This window comes from Eriocheir sinensis, chromosome 4 (genome assembly GCF_024679095.1).
Source record: "Eriocheir sinensis breed Jianghai 21 chromosome 4, ASM2467909v1, whole genome shotgun sequence".
Taxonomy (NCBI): Eukaryota; Metazoa; Arthropoda; class Malacostraca; order Decapoda; family Varunidae; genus Eriocheir; species Eriocheir sinensis.
In genome coordinates this window covers 2,239,902-2,263,754 of record NC_066512.1, presented here as the reverse complement: position 1 = coordinate 2,263,754, position 23,853 = coordinate 2,239,902, and the positions used below count along the sequence as shown (strand labels likewise).

Sequence of the window (23,853 nt, the reverse complement as noted above, 5' to 3'; positions counted from 1 at the left end):
GTGTGTGTGTGTGTGTGTGTTGATCTGTTTGTTTGTTCAGGAGTACGTGGAGAGGAGCGTGGCCATCTTTGGCAGTGAGGCTGCCACAGTGGAGGGCGTCTGTGGCCGCTTCAGAGACCTGCTTATCCTCAGGCTCCAACTGCTGCTTAAGGTCAATCTTGCCCTCCGCCAGCTGCACCATGCACGCAAGGAGCTGCTTGTCTTTGTCCAGGTACTGAGTCCTATAATTATGCTTTCGTACTATTTCCTTGGGATATATGTTTATAGATAGCAAAGGGGTAGGCTATACATAGTTATATAGATGTCCAGACTACATTATATCCTATGGTCCAGACTAGACCTTGCCTTATCGAATATCAAGGTGTAGGAAGTTGTAACTAAGTTTGTTATTAAATTAATCAAATGTGTTGCATTAACCCGGTGGCGGTAGAGGCTCATTCCGTTATTGTACAACATTGTGGAATTGATATTTGATATCGCTGGAATACTTGGTGACATTTGCTTTTTTTTAAATTTTTAAAGAAATGAGGCATCTCTGGGATATACAAAGAGGAAACAAAATAAGCCTGCTAGGAGCTGCTTCTGCAAATAGGGTGTAGTTAAAGAGTTCCCACCAACTTGGCACCAAGGTATGTGAAATTTTCCGAGATCTCAATTTCCTTGCCACACTCATGAACAGACTGTACTGTTTCATCTAGCAAGCCTCCAAACACCTGTATACTGTTATGCCGGACGTGTTACTTGGGTTCCGTGTCGCCGTCAGGAGACTCCGTGGGAGGGAGATATGTAAACACTTCGCACAGCTTCTGTAGTTTAATATTCTTCCTTAGTAGTACACTTCACTTTGACTCTTCACTTACCACTAGCTTACTATGACTGGGACTGGCCCTCTCTCGCCCTCTTCTCCTATATATATCCAGAACAGTACAGTCTAGAATGTTACAGTATATTTTAGATCATACAAGAACATGTAGCAAAATTATATGCGAGTTGGCAACACTTCCCGCCTGGCGTCTGGCCGCGCCCCGCGGGGCGCGGACGGCTCGCCTTGTTCCCCGCCCCCCTGCTCGTTCCTCCCGGAGCCTTCTAGAGGCCCATGGACGCCGGGGGAAGCTTCCAGCACAACACTATCCCCCCCTCTTAATTGTGATCGTCCCGATCACACACTTAACTATATACAAACATAAGAAAATTAATCAAAAACATAATAATCGTCGTATCGCTGTGGACGCCTGCGTTGTCTCTGTCTTCTGCTCGGTGCCTTCTGCGCGTCTGTCTCCTGGTGTGCCTCGTCGTCGTCCGCTTCTTGGGGTGTCCCTGGAACATCTGCCGAAGCCGGGAGGTTATCTCCCTCGGCTGAAAGGTCCAGAAGGCTTATGTCGTCGTCGACCTCCTCTCGGTCCTGGACGTCCCTTGCGTTTTCGTCGGCTGCTGGGTGTCTGTAGTTGTTCCAGGTGTAGTTTCCCGGACCGTGGTACCTCAATAGCCGGTTGACGTGGACAACTTTCGGCTTGGTCCTTTCCGTTCTCCGGATTCGGTAAGTCACGTCGGAGAGGCGTTCTAGCACAGTATAAGGGCCTTCCCAGGGGCTCTGTAACTTCGGAGACTGTCATTTCTTCCTCTGCGGGTTGTAAAGCCAGACTTGGTCTCCTTCTTTGAAGTCAAAGTGGCTTGCCCTCATATTGTAACCGCGCTTCATGGCCTCCCCGGAGAACTTCAAGGCACCACGGACTTGATGGTGCACCTCTTCCAGCCGTTCCTCTAGTTGACGGGCAAAACTGGAGGTGTCCCTTGGAAGGCTTTCCCCAGGAGGCCTTCCTGTCAGTAGGTCCACCGGCAATCGCAGCTCACGTCCAAACATCAGCTTTGCCGGTGAATACCCCGTAGTCTCGTGGGCGGCAGACCTGTAGACCATGAGGAGCGCAGGCAGCTTCTGATCCCATGAAGACTGATCATTGTTGCACTGCTTGGCCAACTCCTGGCCCAACGTCCAATTAAACCTCTCTACCATTCCATCTGACTGTGGGTGCAGAGGGGTGGTCCGGGTCTTCTTGATACCCAGGAGCTTGCAGCACTCAGCAAGGACTGTTGACTCAAAATTCCTTCCCTGGTCGGAATGGAGCTCGTTAGGCACACCGAAGCGACAGAAGAACTCCTCCACCAATACCTTAGCGATGGTAGTGGCTTCCTGGTCAGGGATGCCATAGGCTTCCGGCCACTTGGTGAAGTAATCCATTGTGACGCAGATGTACCTATTTCCGTTCGTCGTCAGAGGCAAGGGTCCTGCTTTATCCACTGCCACCCGTTCCATGGGGGCTCCAACCTGGTATAGTTGCAATGGGGCACGGTGGCGCTTCTTGGGGCCCTTCTTTGCACAGCACACCTCACACGCGTGACACCATTCTTCCACGTCCTTCCTCATGCCAACCCAGTAGAACCTTTGGCGCAGGCGACTCAGTGTCTTCTTTACCCCAAGGTGTCCGCTGGTGATGCTGTCGTGCATTTCTTTCAAGACGCCTTCCCGGGACTTCATAGGTAGCACCGTGGACCAGTAGTGGTCAAGACCATCATGAGAGACCCAGCGTCGCTGCAACACCCCGTTGTCCATCCAAAGAGTGTCCCACTGAGTCCAGTAATTCTTGGTGGTAGGGCTTTCTCTCGAGATTACTTCCCATCCAGGTCGCGTTGACGATTGACTCAGCCACTCCATAATTGGTCTCAGATCTCGGTCCTCCTGCTGCAGTTTTCCCAAGTCTTCCCATGGCACTTCCGCTGTCTGTTCCACTGTAGTGCGGCGGCACATATTCTGGACGCTTTCCCTCTGGAGGCAATGTTGACACTAAGGTAGGCAGGGGCGCCGGCTCAAGCTGTCCGCGTTACCGTGTGTTAGCCCAGATCGGTGCACAATAGTGTAGTGATGCTGCTCTAGTTTACCTATCCAGCGAGCAAGCTGGCCCTCAGGGTTTTTCAGTGACTTCAACCACCGCAATGCAGCGTGATCCGTGCGGATGGTGAAAGTTGCACCGTACAGGTAAGCATGGAAAAAGTCAAGGCTCTTGACTACTGCCAGGAGTTCTTTCCGGGTCACGCAATAGTTTTTCTCGGCTGGGGTGAGCTTCTTGATGAAGTAGGCCACAACCCGTTCCATGTCGGCACATGCCTGGGACAGCACTCCACCAATCCCTCATCACTGGCATCACAATCGAGTATAAAAGGCTTAGAGGGGTCTGGGTAGGTGAGTACGGGCGAGCTGATGAAGGCCTCCTTGAGCTTCTCAAAGGCAACCTGAGTTTCCGCTGTCCACTCGAACTTGCGCCCCTTCTTCGTCAGGAGGTGCAGTGGTGCAGCAATCGTAGCGAAGCCTTTTACAAACCTGCGGTAGTATGAGCACAACCCGAGGAAGCTCAGCAGCTCCTTCACGTCGGTGGGTGTCGGCCAGTCCCTTACCGCAGCCACCTTCTCAGGATCAGTGCGTACTCCAGTCTCGCTCACAATGTGTCCCAAGTATTGGACCTCCCTTTGGAATAGGCAGCATTTCTTCGGGCTGAGCTTAAGGTGTGCAGCTCTAAACCGGGCGAAAACCTCTGATAGCCTTTCCATCTCCTGCTCGAAGGTCTGGCCAAAGACAATCACGTCGTCGAGGTAGATGAGTGCCGTCTTCCAGTGAAGTCCCTCCAGCACCCTCTCCATCAGCCGCTCGAACGTGGCCGGCGCGTTGCAGAGGCCAAAGGGCATAACCTTAAACTGCCACAGGCCTTGACCGTAGGAGAAGGCTGTTTTCTCTTTGTCCTGCTCCGCCATTTTGACTTGGTGATACCCAGACTTCATATCCAGTGTTGAAAACCACTTGGAGCCCACCAAAGCGTCGAGCGTGTCGTCGATCCGTGGGAGTGGGTATGAATCCTTGATGGTGAGATCGTTGAGGGCTCGGTAGTCCACGCAGCACCTGAGGGAACCGTCCTTTTTCCTGACGAGCACTACAGCAGACCCCCACGGGCTGCTGGACCGCTCGATTAACCCCTGTTGCCGGAGATCATCCATTACCTCATCCATCTCCTTGCGACGGGCTGGTGCCATCCTTCGAGGAGCTTGCTTCACTGGGCGGTGGCTACCTGTGTCGATGTGGTGCTCTACCAGGTCCGTACACCCCAAGTCCAGGTCTCCTGTGGAAAACACATCTGCATTTCTCACGAGAAGCTCCTTGAGCTGTTCCACTTGGGGCTCCTCTAGACACTTGGAGCTCCTGTCAAACAGGTCGCGCAGGTAGTCGGGCAGCTCCTCCTGGGGCTTCGTCAGGGTTCTCCTGCAGACACAGGTTCTCGGTTCCTGGTCGATCTCTTGGCACAACCCCACCATGGTCCCTTGTTCTATTTTCTTTGGGCTGCAGGAGACATTGGCCTCGACGACAGGCACTTCCGCTGCAGCAGGGTCTACCAAAGTACTTCCTACAATCACCCCGTTTTCTACCGGGCATCGACTTCCACTCTCTACCACACACAGGCTAGCCGGGGGGGCACCCGTAATTTGACAGGGTAACAGCATCTCCGACCTCGGAGGAATAATGGTGGTGCGCTTGACCGTCACTGGCAGGTCTACCTTGTTAACAGTCGTCAGTGGCACCCTCCTTCCTCCTACAGTCAGCTGCTTAGCGCGGAAGTCCAGCTCGCACCTGTGGGAGACAAGATAATCCATACCTAGGATGCAGGGGTCGTCCATGTCAGCCACGTAGACAGAGAGGAACTCTTCCTTTCCTCCGAGCTCAAACTTCACGTCCACTGGGCCTCTGAGCTCTGCGTAGTGTCCTGTGACTCCGCACAGTCGATGCGGCGTCTTAGGAAGCCGACGATGACTCACCACGTCAGGCCGCACCAATGTGCGTTCCGAGCCTGTGTCGACGACCACAGGCCACAACACTCCGTCAACCTTGCCCTCCACTTGGCAGCTTGTCATGGTGGCTCTCCTGCACACTGATATCTTCGGGGCATGTACAGGACAGACTGGTCGTTGCCCCCGTGAACCAGTCCTCCTTAGTTTCCCGAGTGGTGGTCCCTCGCCGGGGGCACAGTTTTCCGACACTCATTCTTCCAGTGCCCCTTTTCCACAGGTCCAGCACTTGGGTCCTTCCTGGGCTTCTTCTTAGCGCCACCTTCATATTCCTTCTTCCTCTTATAGCATTCGTTCTCCTTGTGCCCAACCTTCGCAGTACCAGCACGTTCCTTGAACCTGTCTGTGTCGCTGACAGCGCCCTTTCGTGCCCTAAAGCCAGAAGTCGAGTCGTCCCTGAAGCTTGACAAGCTAGACCTAACAAAGGACTCAAACTCCATGGCACGTGCCAGAGCTTCCTGCATTGATGTTGGCTGAGCTTGGTTCACTTGTATCTTCAGCTGAGGGCTGTCCAGGGCATCGATGAATTGATCACGCAGCAAAACCGTCAGCAGGTCAGGGGTGGCACCTGGGTATGCCTTGTGCGCCATGCTCTCAAGGTCCTGAGCGAGTTCCTGAAGAGACTCGCCGCGCCTCCTGTTGCGGGTTCTGAACCTAACCCTGAAGAGCTCGTTCTGGTGCTTGGTCCCATATCGTTGCTCCAGCGCCTGTGCCAGCCCGCTGTAGCTGCCCTTTGTCGCATTGTCGAGCTGAGCAAGGACCTCCAGCGCCGCCCCTTTGAGGCTAGTGGCCAGCTGTACCGCGCACTCTTGGTCATCCCATCCGTTCCGGGCTGCCAACAGCTCAAACTGAGCGCGGTAAGCCTCCCAGGAGACCTTGCCATCAAACTCCTGAGGCTTCTTTCTAACAGGCGAACCCAGCAGACTCATGGGGCTGGCGGAACTTCTTGCGGAAATAAACTCAGGCGAAACAGGGCTCAAACTACCCCGGACTTGCGTAGGAGAAGCATCTTGGGTACAACTAGCCCCTGCAGGCATTGGCTGTCCGTTTCCAGCCAAGCAGTCTTCAAGGGCCTTCACTCTGTCACTTCTAATATTTCTTTGTGTGTCGTCTCCCGTACCACCTCCATCTCTTGTTGAAGATTTGTGTGTTCTTTGAGTTCTTGGAGTGCTCTTTCTTGTTTCTCCCCCTGTAGTCTCAAGGCTTCCAAAAGTTCAGTCAACATGTCGTCCCTCTGGGCAGCTTGGCGAAACACAAATGGCTACACTCCTGACACCAGTGTTATGCCGGACGTGTTACTTGGGTTCCGTGTCACCGTCAGGAGACTCCGTGGTAGGGAGATATGTAAACACATCGCACAGCTTCTGTTGTTTAATATTCTTCCTTAGTAGTACACTTCACTTTGACTCTTCACTTACCACTAGCTTACTATGACTGGGACTGGCCCTCTCTCGCCCTCTTCTCCTATATATATCCAGAACAGTACAGTCTAGAATGTTACAGTATATTTTAGATCATACAAGAACATGTAGCAAAAATATATGCGAGTTGGCAACACTTCCCGCCTGGCGTCTGGCCGCGCCCCGCGGGGCGCGGACGGCTCGCCTTGTTCCCCGCCCCCCTGCTCGTTCCTCCCGGAGCCTTCTAGAGGCCCATGGACGCCGGGGGAAGCTTCCAGAACAACAATACCTTGGTCTTGGCCCAGGAAACCTTAAGTCCCAAGGGCTTCGCCTCCTCGTGCAGTGCCTCGAGAACCATCACCAAAATCACCAGTGACTCCGCCAGAATTAATGCATAATAGGCAAAACAAGGTCAGTGACCATAGTATTGCCAATGGATGCTCCACAGTGACTCTCGCCCACAACTCTGCCTAGTACCTACCCAGTTCATACATGTGTTGAAAAGAGATGGGGCAAGGACACAGCCCTGCCTCTCTTCCGTATTCACGGGAAAGAAGCTGTACAAGTCCCCCCCACACTTCACAGCACTCTAATAGGGCCGCTTTTGATCGTTACCAATGGCGCTATCGACGCTATAGTTTTCCACGTGAAACTGGTCGATGGGGTTGTGGTGGCTGCAGAGGAGGCGAGAGGTGTTGAGAGTGTGTGGTACGGTGCGGGGCTAGGCTAACCCCGCAGCCACCACTACCCCATCGGCCAGTTTGAAGTGGAAATTCTAAAGCGGCGATCGCCGCCATTGGTAACGATCAAAACAAACAAAACGATTGTGAAAGCGGCCCTAAGTCCCAGAATACAGGCCAGTCAGCAAACCAATAGTCCTTGCAAGAATCCCATGGTGTCGCAGTGTCGTGCCGTTCATGGGTACTCATTAATTATTTAGGGTCATTATACCTCAAAGTTGAATTAATTTTTGATCATTTAAACAAAGGATAAATTAGTAGTTTATTAACTATTTATCATAAGGCACTTTTTGTAAATATGGAGATTCACTACGCGCGTCCAATATTGCCCCCATGAGAACAATAGGCCTAACCTTTCCAAGGTCTCAGATACTGTTGTACTTCTCTAGTTTTACCGGCGCGTCATACATGTGGGGAGGTGCGCCCCCCTGGTTAGGATGTGGGTCGAGGGGGACGAAGCCCCCCGTTAGAGGTTAGGTTATGTAAAGTTCGGTTGGAGTAGTTTAAATATACTTACCACCCCCCAAAAAGCGATTTCCCACGTGTCCCGTAAGACCGGTAGGGGAAGGGGATTAGGCCTTTTTCTTTACTTTTAAGTACTTGTGCCTTCATATTATGGTTGAGGGACATGTATTTCGTCCCTTAACTATAATATGGAGGCGTAATATCGTATTTTGGAGGCGCGGAGTCAATCTCCACAATTACCAAACATATTTGTTAACGAGATCCTGATGGTAAACTAAAGATCTAGGGGCAGGGTCCAACTATTTCAGATTAAATTTAACGTCCCTCATAACACTTATAACACTTGTAAATACCCCAAACCTAGGATAACATCTACCGCTTAAACTAACATTCAAACATGAGAATAAGTAGCACCGACAACACAGCGAGTGTTCCCACTAGCACGGGAAAACACAACCATCCACTCTGACTCCACCGCTCTACACCTTAATCCCTAACTAATAAGCTAGTGAGTGTTTACGCTTAACCATTATTACCCCTGAGAATGACACACATACCACCCTTTTGGCCTTTTCCTTCCTTCCTGTCTTCACGCATCCTGCCACAAACAACCCCCACAACCCAGCTTAAAAGTTCTGTTCAGTAGGAGTGGGCAGGTACAGGTACCAGTACCGGTACTAACGGTACCAGCTATACGGTACGGTACCGACCAGACTGCTCGGTACCGGTACCAATAATAGCCAGTCGCTCATGGTGTCCCTCATTTCTTCCTCACACGAGTGAGGCTGAGATTGAGTGCCTGAGTGGATATCTCGGTGATATGGATATTCTCTCTCTCTCTCTCTCTCTCTCTCTCTCTCTCTCTCTCTCTCTCTCTCTCTCTCCACTGAATGAAGTGAATATTTATTTTTCGATAGAAAATAGCATATAAATAGTTACTATGGATGGATTCATAGTCTAATAACGATAGCAGTGTGTGTGTGTGTGTGTGTATATATATATATATATATATATATATATATATATATATATATATATATATATGTATTTTTTTTTTTTTTTTTTTTTTTACGCTGTTGCCTTTTGCGCCGGTAGGCATCTACCCGGTGGGGCCTGATGGTCGGCCCAAGTCTTCTTCCAGGTGGGGCCTGATGGTCGGCCCAGCCCGTTCTGGCGCAGGCGAGTGTTTATAGTGGCGCCATCTTGCATTGGCTCATGCTGACCCCCGGAACTCGTTCTTGATTCGCTTGGACGGCTTCCTCTAGAGTCCGGGTTGATGGGTGGTCTTCAGGACAGCATGTGGGTAGTTTTAAGCCACTCGGCGGTGACTGAAAAATCCGAGTGGTAGCGTGGGGATTCGAACCCGCGTCGTCCATCACGCGGTGAATGTGGACCCAGTACGCTACCAGTTCGGCCACCGCCTACCCTAGATATTTTTTTTTTTTACGACAAAGGAGGCAGCTCAAGGGCACACAAAAAAAGAATACAATAATAAAAAAAAGCCCGCTACTCGCTGCTCCTAAAAAAGAAACAAAAGAGGTGGCCGAAAGGAAGATCAAATACGGGAGAGAGGTGTCCTGATACCCTCCTCTTGAAAGAGTTCAAGTCGTAGGCAGGAGGAAATACAGATGAAGGAAGATTGTTCCAGAGTTTACCAGCGTGAGGGATGAAAGAGTGAAGATGCTGGTTAACTCTTGCATAAGGGGTTTGGACAGTATAGGGATGAGCATGAGTAGAAAGTCGAGTGCAGCGGGGCCGCGGGAGGGGGGGAGGCATGCAGTTAGCAAGTTCAGAAGAGCAGTCAGCGTGGAAATATCGATAGAAGATAGAAAGAGAGGCAACATTGCGGCGGAATTTAAGAGGTAGAAGACTATCAGTATGAGGAGGAGAGCTGATGAGACGAAGAACCTCCACTCTGTCCAGAAGAGCTGTGTGAGTGGAGCCCCCCCACTCATGAGATGCATACTGCATGCGAGGGCGTACTAGGCCTAGATATTTGGACAGCACCTGTGCAGGGGATAAGAAATGGCGGAGTCGTTACAGAACGACCAGCCTAGAGGTAGCTGATTTAGTAAGAGATGAGTAATGAAGTTTCAGTTGAGATTTTGAGTTAAGGATAGACCGAGGATGTTTAGTGTTGAGGAAGGTGATAGCTGGGTGTTGTCAAAGAATAGGGGATAGTTGTTTGGAAGATTGTGTCAGTGGATAGGTGGAGAAACTGTGTTTTGAGGCGTTGAAGGACACCAGGTTCTTCTTGCCCCAATCGGAAATAATAGTAAGGTCTGAGGCTAAGCGTTCTGCAGCCTCCAGCCTTGAGTCGTTAAGTTCCTGAAGGGTGGGTCTTCTATTAAAAGAAGTTGAGTAATGCAGAGTGGAATCATCGGCGTAGGAATGGATAGGACAGTTCGTTTTGGAAAGAAGATTATCAATGAACAACAGAAAAAGAGTAGGAGATAGGACAGAACCCTGTGGGACACCACTGTTAATAGATTTAGGGGAAGAACAGTGACCGTCTACCACGGCAGAAATAGAACGGTCAGAAAGGAAACTGGAGATAAAGGTACAGAGAGAAGGATAGAAACCGTAGGAGGGTAGTTTAGAAAGCAAAGATTTGTGCCAGACCCTATCAAAAGCTTTTGATATGTCCAGCGCAATAGCAAAAGTTTCACCGAAACAGCTAAGAGAGGATGACCAAGAGTCAGTTAAGAAGGCTAGGAGATCACCAGTAGAACGCCCCTTGCGGAACCCATACCGGCGATCAGATAGAAGGTCAGAAGTGGAAAGGTGTTTTTGAATCTTCCGGTTAAGGATTGATTCAAAAGCTTTAGATAAACAAGAAAGTAAAGCTATAGGACGGTAGTTTGAGGGATTGGAGCGGTCACCCTTCTTAGGTACAGGCTGTATGAAGGCATACTTCCAGCAAGAAGGAAAGGTAGATGTTGACAGGCAGAGGCGAAAGAGTTTGACCAGGCAGGGTGACAGCACGGAGGCACAGTTTTTAAGGACAATAGGAGGCACTCCATCAGGTCCATAAGCCTTCTGAGGATTGAGGCCAGAGAGGGCATAGAAAACAAAATTTTGAAGAATCTTTATAACAGGCATAAAGGAGTCAGAGGGGGGATGAGTAGGAGGAATATGCCCAGAATCGTCCAGAGTGGAGTTTTTAGAAAAAGTTTGAGAGAAGAGTTCAGCCTTAGAGATAGATGAGACGGCAGTGTTGCCGTCAGGACTGAGGAGTGGAGGGAAAGATGAAGAAGTGAAGTTGGAGGAGATGTTTTTGGCTAGATGCCAGAAGTCACGGGAAGAGTTAGAGAAAGCAAGGTTTTGACATTTTCTATTAATGAAAGAATTTTTGGTTAGTCGGAGAATAGATTTGGCACGATTTCGGGCAGAAATGTAAAGTTCATGGTTAGCATTAGTTTGAAGGCTCTGGTACCTTTTGTGAGCTACCTCTCTATCATTGACAGCAAGAGAACAAGCGTGATTAAACCAAGGCTTTTTAGCGTGAGGAGTAGAGAAAGAACGAGGAATGTATGCCTCCATTTCAGAGACTATCACATCTGTGATGCGCTGAGCACGCACAGAGGGGTCTATATCCTGGAAGCAATAATCATTCCACGGGAAATCGGAAAAGTACATCCTCAGGTCGTCCCACCGAGCTGAAACAAAATGCCAGAAGCATCGCCTCTTCGGTGGGTCCAGAGGGTGTACAGGAGCGATAGGACATGATGCAGAAATAAGATTGTGATCGGAGGAGCCCAACGGAGATAACAGTTTGACAGAATAAGCAGAAGGGTTTGAGGTAAGGAAGAGGTCTAGAATGTTGGGCCGATCTCCAAGACGGTCGGGAATACGTGTAGGGTGCTGGACCAACTGCTCTAGGTCGTTGAGGATAGGAAAGTTGTAGGCTTGTTCACCAGGATGGTCAGTGAAAGAGGATGAAAGCCAAAGCTGGTGGTGAACATTGAAATCTCCTAGGATGGAGATTTCAGCGAAGGGAGAGTGGGTCAAGATGTGCTCCACTTTAGAATTCAAATAGTCACAATTTTACATAGTTGGTAGAGTTAGGTGAGAGATAAACAGCACAGATGTATTTAGTAATAGAATGACAATGAAGTCTTAGCCAGATGGTGGAAAATTCAGAAGAGTCAAGGTCGTGGGCACGAGAGCAAGTGATGTCGGTGCGCACGTAGGCGCAACATCCAGCTTTGGATTGATATTTAGGATAGAGATAGTAGGAGGGAACAGAGTAGAGATTGCTGTCAGTAGTCTCAGAAACCTGTGTTTCGGTAAGGAAGAGAAGGTGAGGTTTAGAGGAGGAGAGATGATGTTCCACAGAATGAAAATTAGAGCGAAGACCACGAATGCTGCAGAAATTGAGAAGAAAGAGGTTCGAGGAGTTATCAAGACACCTCTCGGGTCGGCAGCCAGAAGGGGAGTCCTCCCTGGGGGAATTTGTGGTCCCCCCCCCAGGCGGGGACTCCGAGGCTTGGTGTAGGTGCGCCATTTTGAAATTTTAATTTTGGGAAAAGGTGTATATGTTGTGTGAATGTACTGTGGTGTGGATAAAGAAAGGATCTGTCTTTAGAGAGCATGCTGAACTACTCTCCGGTGTTGGTGAGACAATAGGGAAACGGTTAGTGAGGACATGGGAAGGGTCTTTGGAGGGCTTCAGCTCTCTCTCTCTCTCTCTATATATCTATATATATATATATATATATATATATATATATATATAAACACATATATATATATATATATATATATATATATATATATATATATATATATATATATATATATATATATCTATATATATATATATATATATATATATATATATATATATATATATATATATATATATATATATATATATATATATATATATATATATATATATATATATATATATATATATATATATATATATATATATATATATATATATATATATATATATATATATATATATATATATATATATATATATATATATATATATATATATATACACACAGAAAAGGAGACAGTTGAAGGGCGTGAAAAAAAGAAAACAATAATGAAAAAAAAAAGCCTGCTACTTACTGCTCCTGAATAGATTACAGAGGAGTTGCGAAAAAGAGAGGTCAATTTCGGGAGGAGAGGTATCCAGTTACCCTCCTCTTGAAAGAGTTCAAGTCGTAGGCAGTAGGAAACACAGATGAAGGAAGATTTTTCCAGAGTTTACCAGCGTGAGTGATGAAAGAGTGAAGATGTTGGTTAGCCCTTGCATAAGGGTTTTGGATAGTATAGGAATGAGGTTGATTAGAAAGTCGTGTGAGGCGCGGCCGCGGGAGTGGTGGAGGCATGTAATTATGAAGTTCAGAAGAGCAGTCATCGTGAAAATATCGATAGAAATAGAAAGAGAGGCAACATCGCGACGGAGTTTAAGAGGTAGAAGACTATCAGTAGGAGGAGGAGAGCTGATGAGACGAAGAGCCTTGGACTCCACTCTGTCCAATAGATCTGTGTGAGTGGAGCCCCCCCACACGTGAGATGCATACTCTATACGAGTGCGGACAAGGCCCTTGTATATGGATAGCATCTGTGCGGGGGAGAAGAACTGACGGAGACGATACAGAATGCCCAACTTCGAGGAAGCTGATTTAGTGAGAGAGGAGATGTTAATTTTCCAATTAAGATTTTGAGCTACGGATAGATTGAGGATATTTAGTGTTGAATAAGGTGACAGCTCAATCGGCAATTATAGCAAGGTCTGAGGTTATAGTCCGGGAGCCAAAGCCTGATTTTTAGGTGAATCTTGCACTGAGAGATAAATTTTTTTTTCTTTGCACATTATGGTAAAGGGGGTCATGGGTCATCATTTTCAGGGGGATGACCGGTCATCACCCTTGGGCAATTTTTGCTATTAATCCTTTTAGTAGTAGAACCGCAAAATAGAGGAGTGTTATTAAAATTAGAGAAAGGGACCTGTAACTCGGCAGTTTTGTGAGATATAGAGGCATGTGATACCTTAAAATGTAGATGCTAATATCCTCTTTAAGACTGTGAATAGTTTATATAACATTAATTTCATATCCAGGGGTCATAATGGTCAAAGGTCCCATATGAACAACTCCCTAAATTCCTTTTGTTTTAACAACTTTAAGTTGAGATGATTGTTTATATTTAAGCCAGGTGTTGCTAGGAGTGTTATAATATGTATTGTACGCCTTTTTCAGAATGAAAGCCACATTTGAACAGTGAAGTCAAAGTGAATTCACATTTTAAATAATGGATACAGAGATGGATGATAAGTGCTTAGTCCAATCAAAATTCAAGTGCGGTGAAAAGGCTGAAGACTGAAAGCCTTAACAGCTGTACGAATTGAAAATATCATAAGGTGCAGCATGATATATTCTGATGGTTTATATGAACAATTAGAAAAAATCAATGAGAACAACCAAGACATTATTTTAAATAGCCACAAAAGGTGTGTTTCGATTTACACCTCAAGCAGACAGACTGAACGTCATAAGTGGAGCCATGGTGTGGAGATAGCATCATCTATCCCTCGTAAAATCACCAGACGGTCAAAGGGGGATGGTGCAAAAGAGCCTTTTGATTTTAGAAACAATGCCATTTTTGTGGAAATATTTGTGACATTGAAAAAGACCCCAAGCATCCATCTCGCTGGAGGCCAGCTTACCTCTATCGTGAGACTGTAGGTAATGTTACCACATTGAAAATATGCAATAAAATAAATGACAGAGTTGGCAGTGATGTCAGATGTCGGGCAGCAAGTGCTGTTAGTTACCTTCATGCTGCTGACGCTAGGTATCATGTTGACTGCCGGCAAAGATTTCAATCTGGCAGATCTCTACCAGGAGAAAGTATAGCTGTGAGGCACCAGAGCAAACACAAGATGACCCATTACAAAAAACTCATCAGTCAAATAAAAGAGGACAAGACAAGGATATGGAATTCGGTGGAACTCTTCAGTGCTTACCAGAATGACTTCAAAGGTATAAAACTTTCACGAAGAGGACTTATGCAGGAACTGACTGATCAACTTGGAAATGACATTGTAATTCTATCATCTGCAGGTAAAGCTGATATTATGGTATTCCGCGGTATTGTCTCCAAAGCACTGCGAATTGTGGATGCACCAGAAGATGAGAGAGACCATGTTCTAACATAAGCTAGCAAGCACATTGTCAGAGACTTGAATTCTTTAAATCTCAGCAGCTCTCACTATAACATTCACGTAGATAATGGGTGCTGCATTGAGGACTGTTGTACTTTTGTTTTAGATTTGCTAGCTAAGGTATCCCCAAAACGTAATCAAACTCTGCCAGCTTTGATGATTGGATCTATTTTGACAAGTGTTTTCAGAAACCATTCAGCCAACCTTCAGGTTGCACTTGCAGTAAAAATGGGAGAATCAAAGGGGATTCTCAATGATATGTCTTCTTACAGTGTCACATGTATATATTCTGAGTTGAGGCGCTTCAAGAAATCTGCTGCATGGGCAGCAGTAGCAGACAAAAATCACATGGCCTTGTCAAGTTCAAATGTAGGCTTAGTGCAAGCAGTTGCTGACAATTTCGGTGCAGATATTAGTTCAGTAAATGGTAAAGTTTCGACACATTCTTTGGCCATAGTGATGACCCAGCCAAACACAACTCCAGAAAGTGGTGAAAACAGGTCAAAGATCAAGCGAGTTGGTAAGGATTTATGATGTCAGAACCCATTGACTAAGATGTGGATATTCATAGAGTCAATGTTCGAGGAAAACCAGATATGCCAATCCAAGCCTGTTCTCCCATTGAAGACACTTGCGCATCAGATTCTTATACTGAAACGAGCATCAGAAAATGACATTCATTGAAGATGTAGTGAAGCATATTGACTGTCCAGAGTACAATGGGCATAATACTGTTACGCCACCCCCTACCACACACCACCCACGGGCAGGCAGGCGGCGTGATCCCCACCAGAACAGCCACACGGGCACCAGTCACTCACAGCGGCCCACACCGAACACCGAGGAGAGGAGGGAACGAGGCAGGGCACAAAGGATACACGTTGAACACTAAGTTCTAGTTTAATGACAGGTTCCTCACACAGTACAGAGTACAGCAACTTTCAAGGGCACAGAACAGTTAGTTAATCAGGCACAGTACAGGGGCACGGCAGACACGCACACCGGATGCACACAGCTCGCGAGCGGGGCACCTCAACACTCCACTCTGCCGACTCAGCACTTCCTGCCCTCTCTTGTCCCAACAAGTAGAGTTGCACCATGCTGAGCTAACATTGCATCATGCTACAATTTCATCACATTACACATACAATCATTCACATACAGCACATTCGTAACAATACGAATCTTGCCAGAAGCCAAGGGCATTCTCCTCAACCTCGAACAAAGGCAGTGTATCAGCCACTCATCGATATGAAGCAAACAGATCCAGACACTATGATGACAGCCATGGTCCGGGTAAAACAACTCACATTCGATACTGGGCAGAAGTTTCTGTGATCAACAACTGTATCGTGTCGCCCTGTGGCTGGACCTGCACGGCTATCAGGCGTGACCCTTTGGCGATAGAGTTACCAATTCCTCACAGTTTTGATTTTTTTTTTACAACAAAGGAGACAGCTCAAGGGCACAAAAAAAGTGAACAATAATAAAAAAAAAGCCCGCTACTCGCTGCTCACAAAAAGAATCCAAAGAAGTGGCCGAAAGAGAGGTCAATTTCGGGAGGAGAGGTGTCCTGATACCCTTCTCTTGAAAGAGTTCAAGTCGTAGGCAGGAGGAAATACAGAAGACGGAAGATTGTTCCAGAGTTTACCAGCGTGAGGGATGAAAGAGTGAAGATGCTGGTTAACTCTTGCATGAGGGGTTTGGACAGTATACGGATGAGCGTGAGTAGAAAGTCGCGTGCAGCGGGGCCGCGGCATACAGTTAGCAAGTTCAGAAGAGCAGTCAGCGTGAAGATATCGATAGAAGATAGAAAGAGAGGCAACATGGCGGTGGAAATTAAGAGGTAGAAGACTATCAGCATGAGGAGGAGAGCTGATGAGACGAAGAGCCTTAAACTCCACTCTGTCCAAGAGAGCTGTGTGAGTGGAGCCCCCCCACACGTGAGATGCATACTCCATACGAGGGCGGACAATGCCCCTGTATATGGATAGCAACTGTGCGGGGGAGAAGAACTGGCGGAGACGATACAGAACGCCCAACCTCAAGGAAGCTGATTTAGTGAGAGACGAGATGTGAAGTTTCCAGTTGAGATTTTGAGTTAAGGATAGACCGAGGATGTTTAGTGTTGTAGAAGGTGACAGTTGAGTGTTGTCGAAGAATAGGGGATAGGTGTTTGGAAGATTGTGTCGAGTTGATAGGTGGAGAAATTGGGTTTTTGAGGCATTGAAGGACACAAGGTTCCTTTTACCCCAATCGGAAATGATAGTAAGGTCTGAGGTTAAGCGTTCTGCAGCCTCCAGCCTAGAGTCATGTAATTCCTGTTGAGAGGGTCTTCTGTTGAAAGAAGTTGAATAATGCAGAGTGGAGTCATCAGCGTGAGTGGATAGGACAGTTTGTTATGGAAAGAAGATCATTGATGAATAACAGGAAGAGAGTGGGTGATAGGACAGAGCCCTGTGGAACACCAGTGTTAATAGGTTTATGAGAAGAACAGTGACCGTCTACCACAGCAGAGATAGAACGGCCGGAAAGGAAACTGGAGATAAAGAAACAGAGAGAAGGATAGATTCCGAAAGAGGGAAGTTTAGAAAGCAAAGACTTGTGCCAGACTCTATCGAAGGCTTTCGATATGTCTAGTACAACTGATAAAGTTTCACCGAAACGGCTAAGAGAGGATGACCAAGAATCAGTTAAGAGAGCAAGAAGATCTCCAGTAGAACGTCCCTTGCGGAACCCATACTGGCGATCAGATAGAAGGTTAGAAGTGGAAAGGTGCTTTTGAATCTTCCGGTTAAGGATTGATTCAAAAGCTTTAGATAGACGGGAAAGTAAAGCTATAGGGCGGTAGTCTGAGGGATTGGAACGGTCACCCTTCTTAGGCACAGGTTGTACGAAGGCATACTTCCAGCAGGAAGGAAAGGTAGATGTTGATAGGCAGAGGCAGAAGAGTTTGACCAGGCAGGGTGTCAGCACGGAAGCACAGTTTTTAAGAACAATAGGAGGCACTCCAGGTCCATAAGCCTTCTGAGAGTTGAGGCCAGAGAGGGCATAGAAAACATCATTAGGAAGAATCTTAATAACAGGCATAAAGGAGTCCCAGTAAGAGTAAGAGGAATATGCCTAGAATCATCCAGAGTGGAGTTGTTACAGAAAGTTTGAGCGAAGAGTTCAGCCTTAGAGATAGAAGAGACGGCAGTGCTGCCGTCTGGGTTAAGAAGAGGCGTGAAAGAGGAAGAAGTGAAATTGAAGGAGATATTTTTGGCTATGTGCCAGAAGTCTCTGGAAGAATTAGGGAAAGCAAGGTGTTGACATTTGCTATGGATAAAGGAGTTTTTGGTAAGTCGAAGAATAGATTTGGCACGATTCCGGGCGGAAATGTAAAGGTCATGGTTAGCGGGAGTTCGAAGGCTCTGATACCTTTTGTGAGCTGCCTCTCTATCTTTGACAGCACGAGAACAAGCGTGATTAAACCAAGGCTTTTTAGCATGGGGAGTAGAGAAAGTACGTTGAATGTATGCTTCCATTCCTGAGACAATCACCTCTGTGATGCGCTGGGTACACACAGAGGGGTCTATCCTGGAAGCAGTAATCATTCCACGGGAAATCGGAAAAGTACATCCTCAGGTCGTCCCACCGAGCTGAAGCAAAATGCCAGAAGCATCGCCTCTTCGGTGGGTCCGGAGGGTGTACAAGAGCGATAGGACAGAATACAGAAATAAGGTTGTGATCGGAGGAGCCCAACGGAGAGAACAGTTTGACAGAGTAAGCAGAAGGGTTGGAGGTAAGGAAGAGGTCTACTATGTTGGGGCGGTCTCCAAGACGGTCGGGAATACGTGTAGGGTGCTGAACCAACTGCTCTAGGTCATTGAGGAGAGCAAAGTTGTAGGCTTGTTCACCAGGCTGGTCAGTGAAAGAGGATGAAAGCCAAAGCTGGTGGTGAACATTGAAATCTCCTAGGATGGAGATTTCAGCGAAGGGAGAGTGGGTCAAGATGTGCTCCACTTTAAAGTTCAGGTAGTCAAAGAATTTTACATAGTTAGTAGAATTAGGTGAAAGATAAACAGCACAGATGTATTTAGTAATAGAATGACAATGAAGTCTTTGCCAGATGGTGAAAAATTCAGAAGAGTCAAGGCCGTGGGCAGAACAAGTGATGTCCTTGCGTACGTAGATGCAACATCCAGCTTTGGATTGAAATTGAGGATAGAGATAGTAGGAGGGATCAGAGTAAAGATTGCTGCCAGTAGCCTCAGAAACCTGTGTTTCGGTGAGGAAGAGAAGGTGAGGTTTAGAGGAGGAGAGATGGTGTTCCACAGAATGAAAATTAGAACGAAGAACGCGAATATTGCAGAAATTGACAAAAAAAATGTTCGAGGAGTTATCAAGACACCTCTCAGGTCGGCAGCCAGAAAGGGAGTCCTCCCTGGGGGAATTTGTGGAATTAATGAAGTTATTATTTAAATGATCAGTATCAATAATCAATTTGAGGAATTGGTAGTGGCTTAGCCACCATAGACCAACGCAGTTATAATTATGTACATGCAAAGTCTCTAGAACTTACCTTTGGTAAATATGGGACCTTCCATTTTCATCTCTCCTTGCAGAGTGAGAAGGAGCGAGAGGGAGAAGCTTTACTAAAGCTGTATCGTGAACGTGCCGCCAGTTGGACCACCTCCAGAAACCTGAGTAAGATGGAGGCTCGTCTTGCAGCTCTCCAGACAGCATCCACACACACGCACACACACCTCACGCGAGTGCGACTTGCCCTTGTCAATATCTATAGTGTGGCACGGGCGTACCAGCACTCCCTTTCTGCCTTGGGTCCCAAGGCAGCCACTTCCACTGTCTTGAAACGGCTACACAATTTTCTTGTTGATGCTATGACTGTCACCACCACCGCCCGCGCAGCTACCCACCCCGCTTCCCTCCGTCCTAGTGCTTCCAGTGTGGCCAAACCCATCGGAAAGGGTAGTGCCGCACTTACAAAGAAAGACATGCAGCCTGGAAAAACTGAAGAGGAGGATCAGCCTGAGGATTTATTCGTGTCTCGAAGTGTCAGCAAAAGACATGGCATACAGTCAAGCCGAGAGGGAAGGAAGAGAACCATGAAGGTAGAGGCAGCTGAAGAAGTGTTAACAGGTGAAAAAATGTGAGGCTTAGAGTACCGAGGGCAAGAGTAAGACTCCGAAAGAAATACTGAAAGGGACTATCTAAACTATCTAAACCAGTAGTTCTTAACCTTTTTACTACTACGCCCCCTCTAGGAATTGCTGCTTCCCTCTACGCCCCCCTTGCATCAATGATTTAATTTTCCTTACAAATTTTAAAGAAAAAAAAGTGTTTTTAGTCTTTTTATTGAGTATGAATTACCTAGTCATTAGTGAGATATTTGACACTGCTTCTTAGCTACTACACTAGATCTTGAATGCGTGGTTGAATGCCAGAGAGTGCACAACGTAAGTCCCTTTCAATGTTCAGCCTGTTTCTGTATTTGGTATTGACAGAAACGAGCCTGGAAAATGAAGCTTCACAAAGATACGTGGATCCGAACATTGTTAGAATCCGAAGAGCCTGAGGTGAGATCAGAGAGTAAATAGGAAGGTACTTGACCCAGAATGTCTCAAGATCTAGTTCTTTGAAGTCTTCCTTAGCTGTAGAGTTGAACTTTAACTCAAAAAATCCTCTTGCACTTCATCCGATACATGAGCTACTTCACATTGAAATGGGTTCCTGATGAATTTCCAGGCTTCACACTCCTCATCTATATCTGGGAAGTATCTCTTGGCTTCTGTTTTAAAGTTAGTTAGTGATTATTTGTTTCTTTAACTCAGAATCAAGGTTACCGTGACTGAGAGCAGAGTCCAAGTTACTAAAAGTGGCTGTATTTCCCTGCTGAATTCGACACTTCTTGAGGTCAAGATTGGCCGTGAAGGTTTGAATGGTGTCTTGGTGCATGATGCTGTTGATGTTTTTCCTTTGTAGTTTAAGGTTGAGAGCATTCAACACTTCGAAGATGTCCACCAGGTAAGCTAGAATTTTATTTTTATTATTTATTTATTTTTTTTTTTTTTTTACTTGTACCCCTGTTGCGCCGGTAGACTCTCTTGAGGGGCCTGGATGGAAGTCGGCCCCAGCCCATCATGGCGCAGGCAAGTGTTTATAGTGTCGCCATCTTCTCTTGGCTCATGCTGCCCCCGGAACTCCTTCTTGATTCACTTGGACGGTTTCCTCTAGAGTCCGGGTTGATGGGTGGTCTTCAGGACAGCATGTGGGTAATTTTAAGCCACTCGGCGGTGACTGAAAAATCCGAGGTGGTAGCGTGGGGATTCGAACCCGCGTCGTCCATCACGCGGTGAATGCGGGCCCAGCACGCTACCACTCAGCCACCGCCTACCCTTTGGGGGGCGCACCCAACAGGTTAAGAACGACTGATCTAAACTAACCATTATTATGGATGTGACTTAGTGAATGAGAGACCTTCAAAATCTGAAAGGAAAATTTTGACGATGTTTTTTTTTATGGGGAAAAATAATAAAGAATACATATAAGGACTAGATGGAAAATAAAATAATTCGTTTATTTTTTTTCAAAATGCGGTTACTGAAGTTATTCATGAAAGTGATACGAAAAACAAATGTTTTTTTTTAAATAATAGTGGTTCTGTGAAGACACTGATAAGTTCGAAGGAAAGATAAAAATCTGCTATCACCACCATCACAACAACAAAAAAAAAAACAATAGTAAAAGCACCAACACCTACAGAAAAGCCAACACCAACGACACAACATTTAACAAACCCGGCGACCCCTCAACACTTAATCAACACCACCACCACCACTTGTTAACTGCATAGGCCTACCTCCACCCCTCCTGCGACCCCACTGCATGTGGTTTTCTACTCTAGCTCACCCCTAAGCCATCTAAATTCCTTGTGTAAGAGTTAGCCAGCATATTTACTCTTTCATCCCTCTCGGTGATAAACTCTGGAACAACCTTCCTTCCTCTATAGTTCCTCCTGCCTATGGCTTGAACTCTGTCAAGAGGAGCGTATCAAGACACCTCTCGATCCGGAACTGATCTCTCTTTTGGCCGCTCATTTCTATTTGCTTTTATAGGAGTAGTGTTGAGTGGGCTTACCCTTGAGTTATTTTCTATACTGTAAAAAAAAAAATAAAGATAACACCTTACAACTTTCCCTTTGACTTAACTAAGACAACTATGCTAAATTCTTTAAATATTTGAATTCCAAAGTGGAGCACATCTTAACTCCCTCTCCCTCTCCATCTTAGGAGATTTCAGTGTTCTCCACCAGCTTTGGCTTTCATCCTCTTTCACTGACCAGCCTGGGTGAACAAGCCTACAACTTTACTCTTCTTCTTGATCTATAGAGTTAGTTCAACACGCTACACGTATTCGTGGCCGCCGACACGCACAACGCTCCAGACCTCTTCCTAACTTCTAATCCTCCATCTTATTCTGTCAAACCATTCTCTCCGTTGGACTCTTCCGTTCACAACCTTATTACCGTAATCTGTCCTATCGCTCCTGTACAACCTCTGGACTCGCCGAGGAGGCGGTGCTTCTGGCGTTATGCTTAATGGGGGGTTGTAAAATCTCAAATCCCATGTTAAATTCTTTATGTTCTAAGCGTATTTCCTCCCTTACGTACGGGCCGATGTCTTTCATTCAAAAAGCATTTTAAATTTTAATCAAGAAGGATGGGAGATTAACGTTTGCTATCGGTAAATTTTCTGCAATAGTAAAAAGTATATTTTAGTGTTCGATGTAATAATAAAAAAATTGACAAATATTTTTCAAAAATCAAAATCAACTTCAAACAATAGTTCCGATAGCAAACCCTATTCCTTACACATACTTTCATAAGCTGCAGTAGGAGATATGTGTATAACAAGAAGTGCAACGGAGGAGATATTTTTTAAAGTGCAAAATCATGGTTTTGAGATATCAAGCGATGAAGTTGAAATATTTTTTTGTATTTTACCTATTCCAACTAGGGACTTGAAATCCACAGGATACATACATCAGGATATGAAGAAAAAAGCAGACATGGTTTCCTTAACTTACTTTCATTGGATGTGTACACAGGCTGCGTTGTTTACCCATTGTTACGTCTTTTTTACGGGGTCACAAATCCATGTACTCGATTTTGACCATATTTCAAAGTAAAAACCAGTCTTCTACTGTGTAAAATCAATAAAATATAATTCGAAAGACATTTGAGGCGGATATATAGAGTGTTTTGTTAGATTTATGTAAAAAAATATTATATATGTCGATTTTCACAGATAAATATGAAAATATATTAGTGACTGCTAAAATTTTCCATTTTCTTGACTAGTGGTGTGAGAGAACCTACGAGTACCATGACAGACCATGAAAAAAAAAAAAAATCCTAAAATTAAAAATGGGTGAAAACATGGACTGCAGGCCAGTGGCACCACGCGGAAGCTCATTACAGGACGTTGCGTTGCATGTTGCATACCACTGTATTATTTCTTCATCATATTCATTCATATACCAAAAGAAAGAGGAAATTTCGCAGAATTTTATAAGTCAAAAATATATATGAAAAATTTTCTTTTCAGGCCGACCATTTAACCCCCCCTTAAGAGTGTACTAAGGTTATAAAAAAAAAGGTTTTTCATTTAAGACTTAATTATGAGGATGTGTTCGGAGAATGATTTCCTTTATTCTGTATGCATATGAACGGTTTACATGCATAAAGTCGTCTTCATAACTTCGTGCATGAACATTTATTTAAAACGCTCTAGCGGCCTTATGATTTGTGAAACGTGCTGAGGCATGTAAATACGTATATATCTAAATCGACGAATGGATTGTTTTTTTTGTTGCAAAATTCCCTATATGTAATGGACTTTCGTGGATTCATGACGTAGCATGTCGTGACGTCACGCCAATATGCAATTTTGTACTTATGCAATTTTCTATTCACTTTTATGGAGAAAATCGTCCATACATTTTTATGTCCTCTCATTATCAATAAATACATATAATTTCAAGTAAATTCATTTTAATTTGGATTTTCTATGAATACTTTCTAAAAAAAAATATTGTATTTGAGCAATAGCCCTTTATAGTTTGTAAAGGCTTTTATCGGCCATTATTTCTTTCTCGATCTGAATATTTTTTT

General features: G+C 45.7%; 1 protein-coding gene across 1 annotated transcript in view; it reads left to right on the top strand.

The window, feature by feature from the left end:
- Positions 1-22,377, top strand: part of LOC127007972 (uncharacterized) — a 31,653-nt gene extending 9,276 nt beyond the window's left edge. The window contains exons 3-4 of the mRNA XM_050879518.1: positions 41-211; positions 19,286-22,377. Of these exons, the coding sequence (XP_050735475.1) occupies positions 41-211; positions 19,286-19,834 (720 nt within the window). The 3' untranslated portion in view covers positions 19,835-22,377. The remainder of the gene's footprint in view (positions 1-40; positions 212-19,285) is intronic.
- Positions 22,378-23,853: the final 1,476 nt, after the last annotated feature.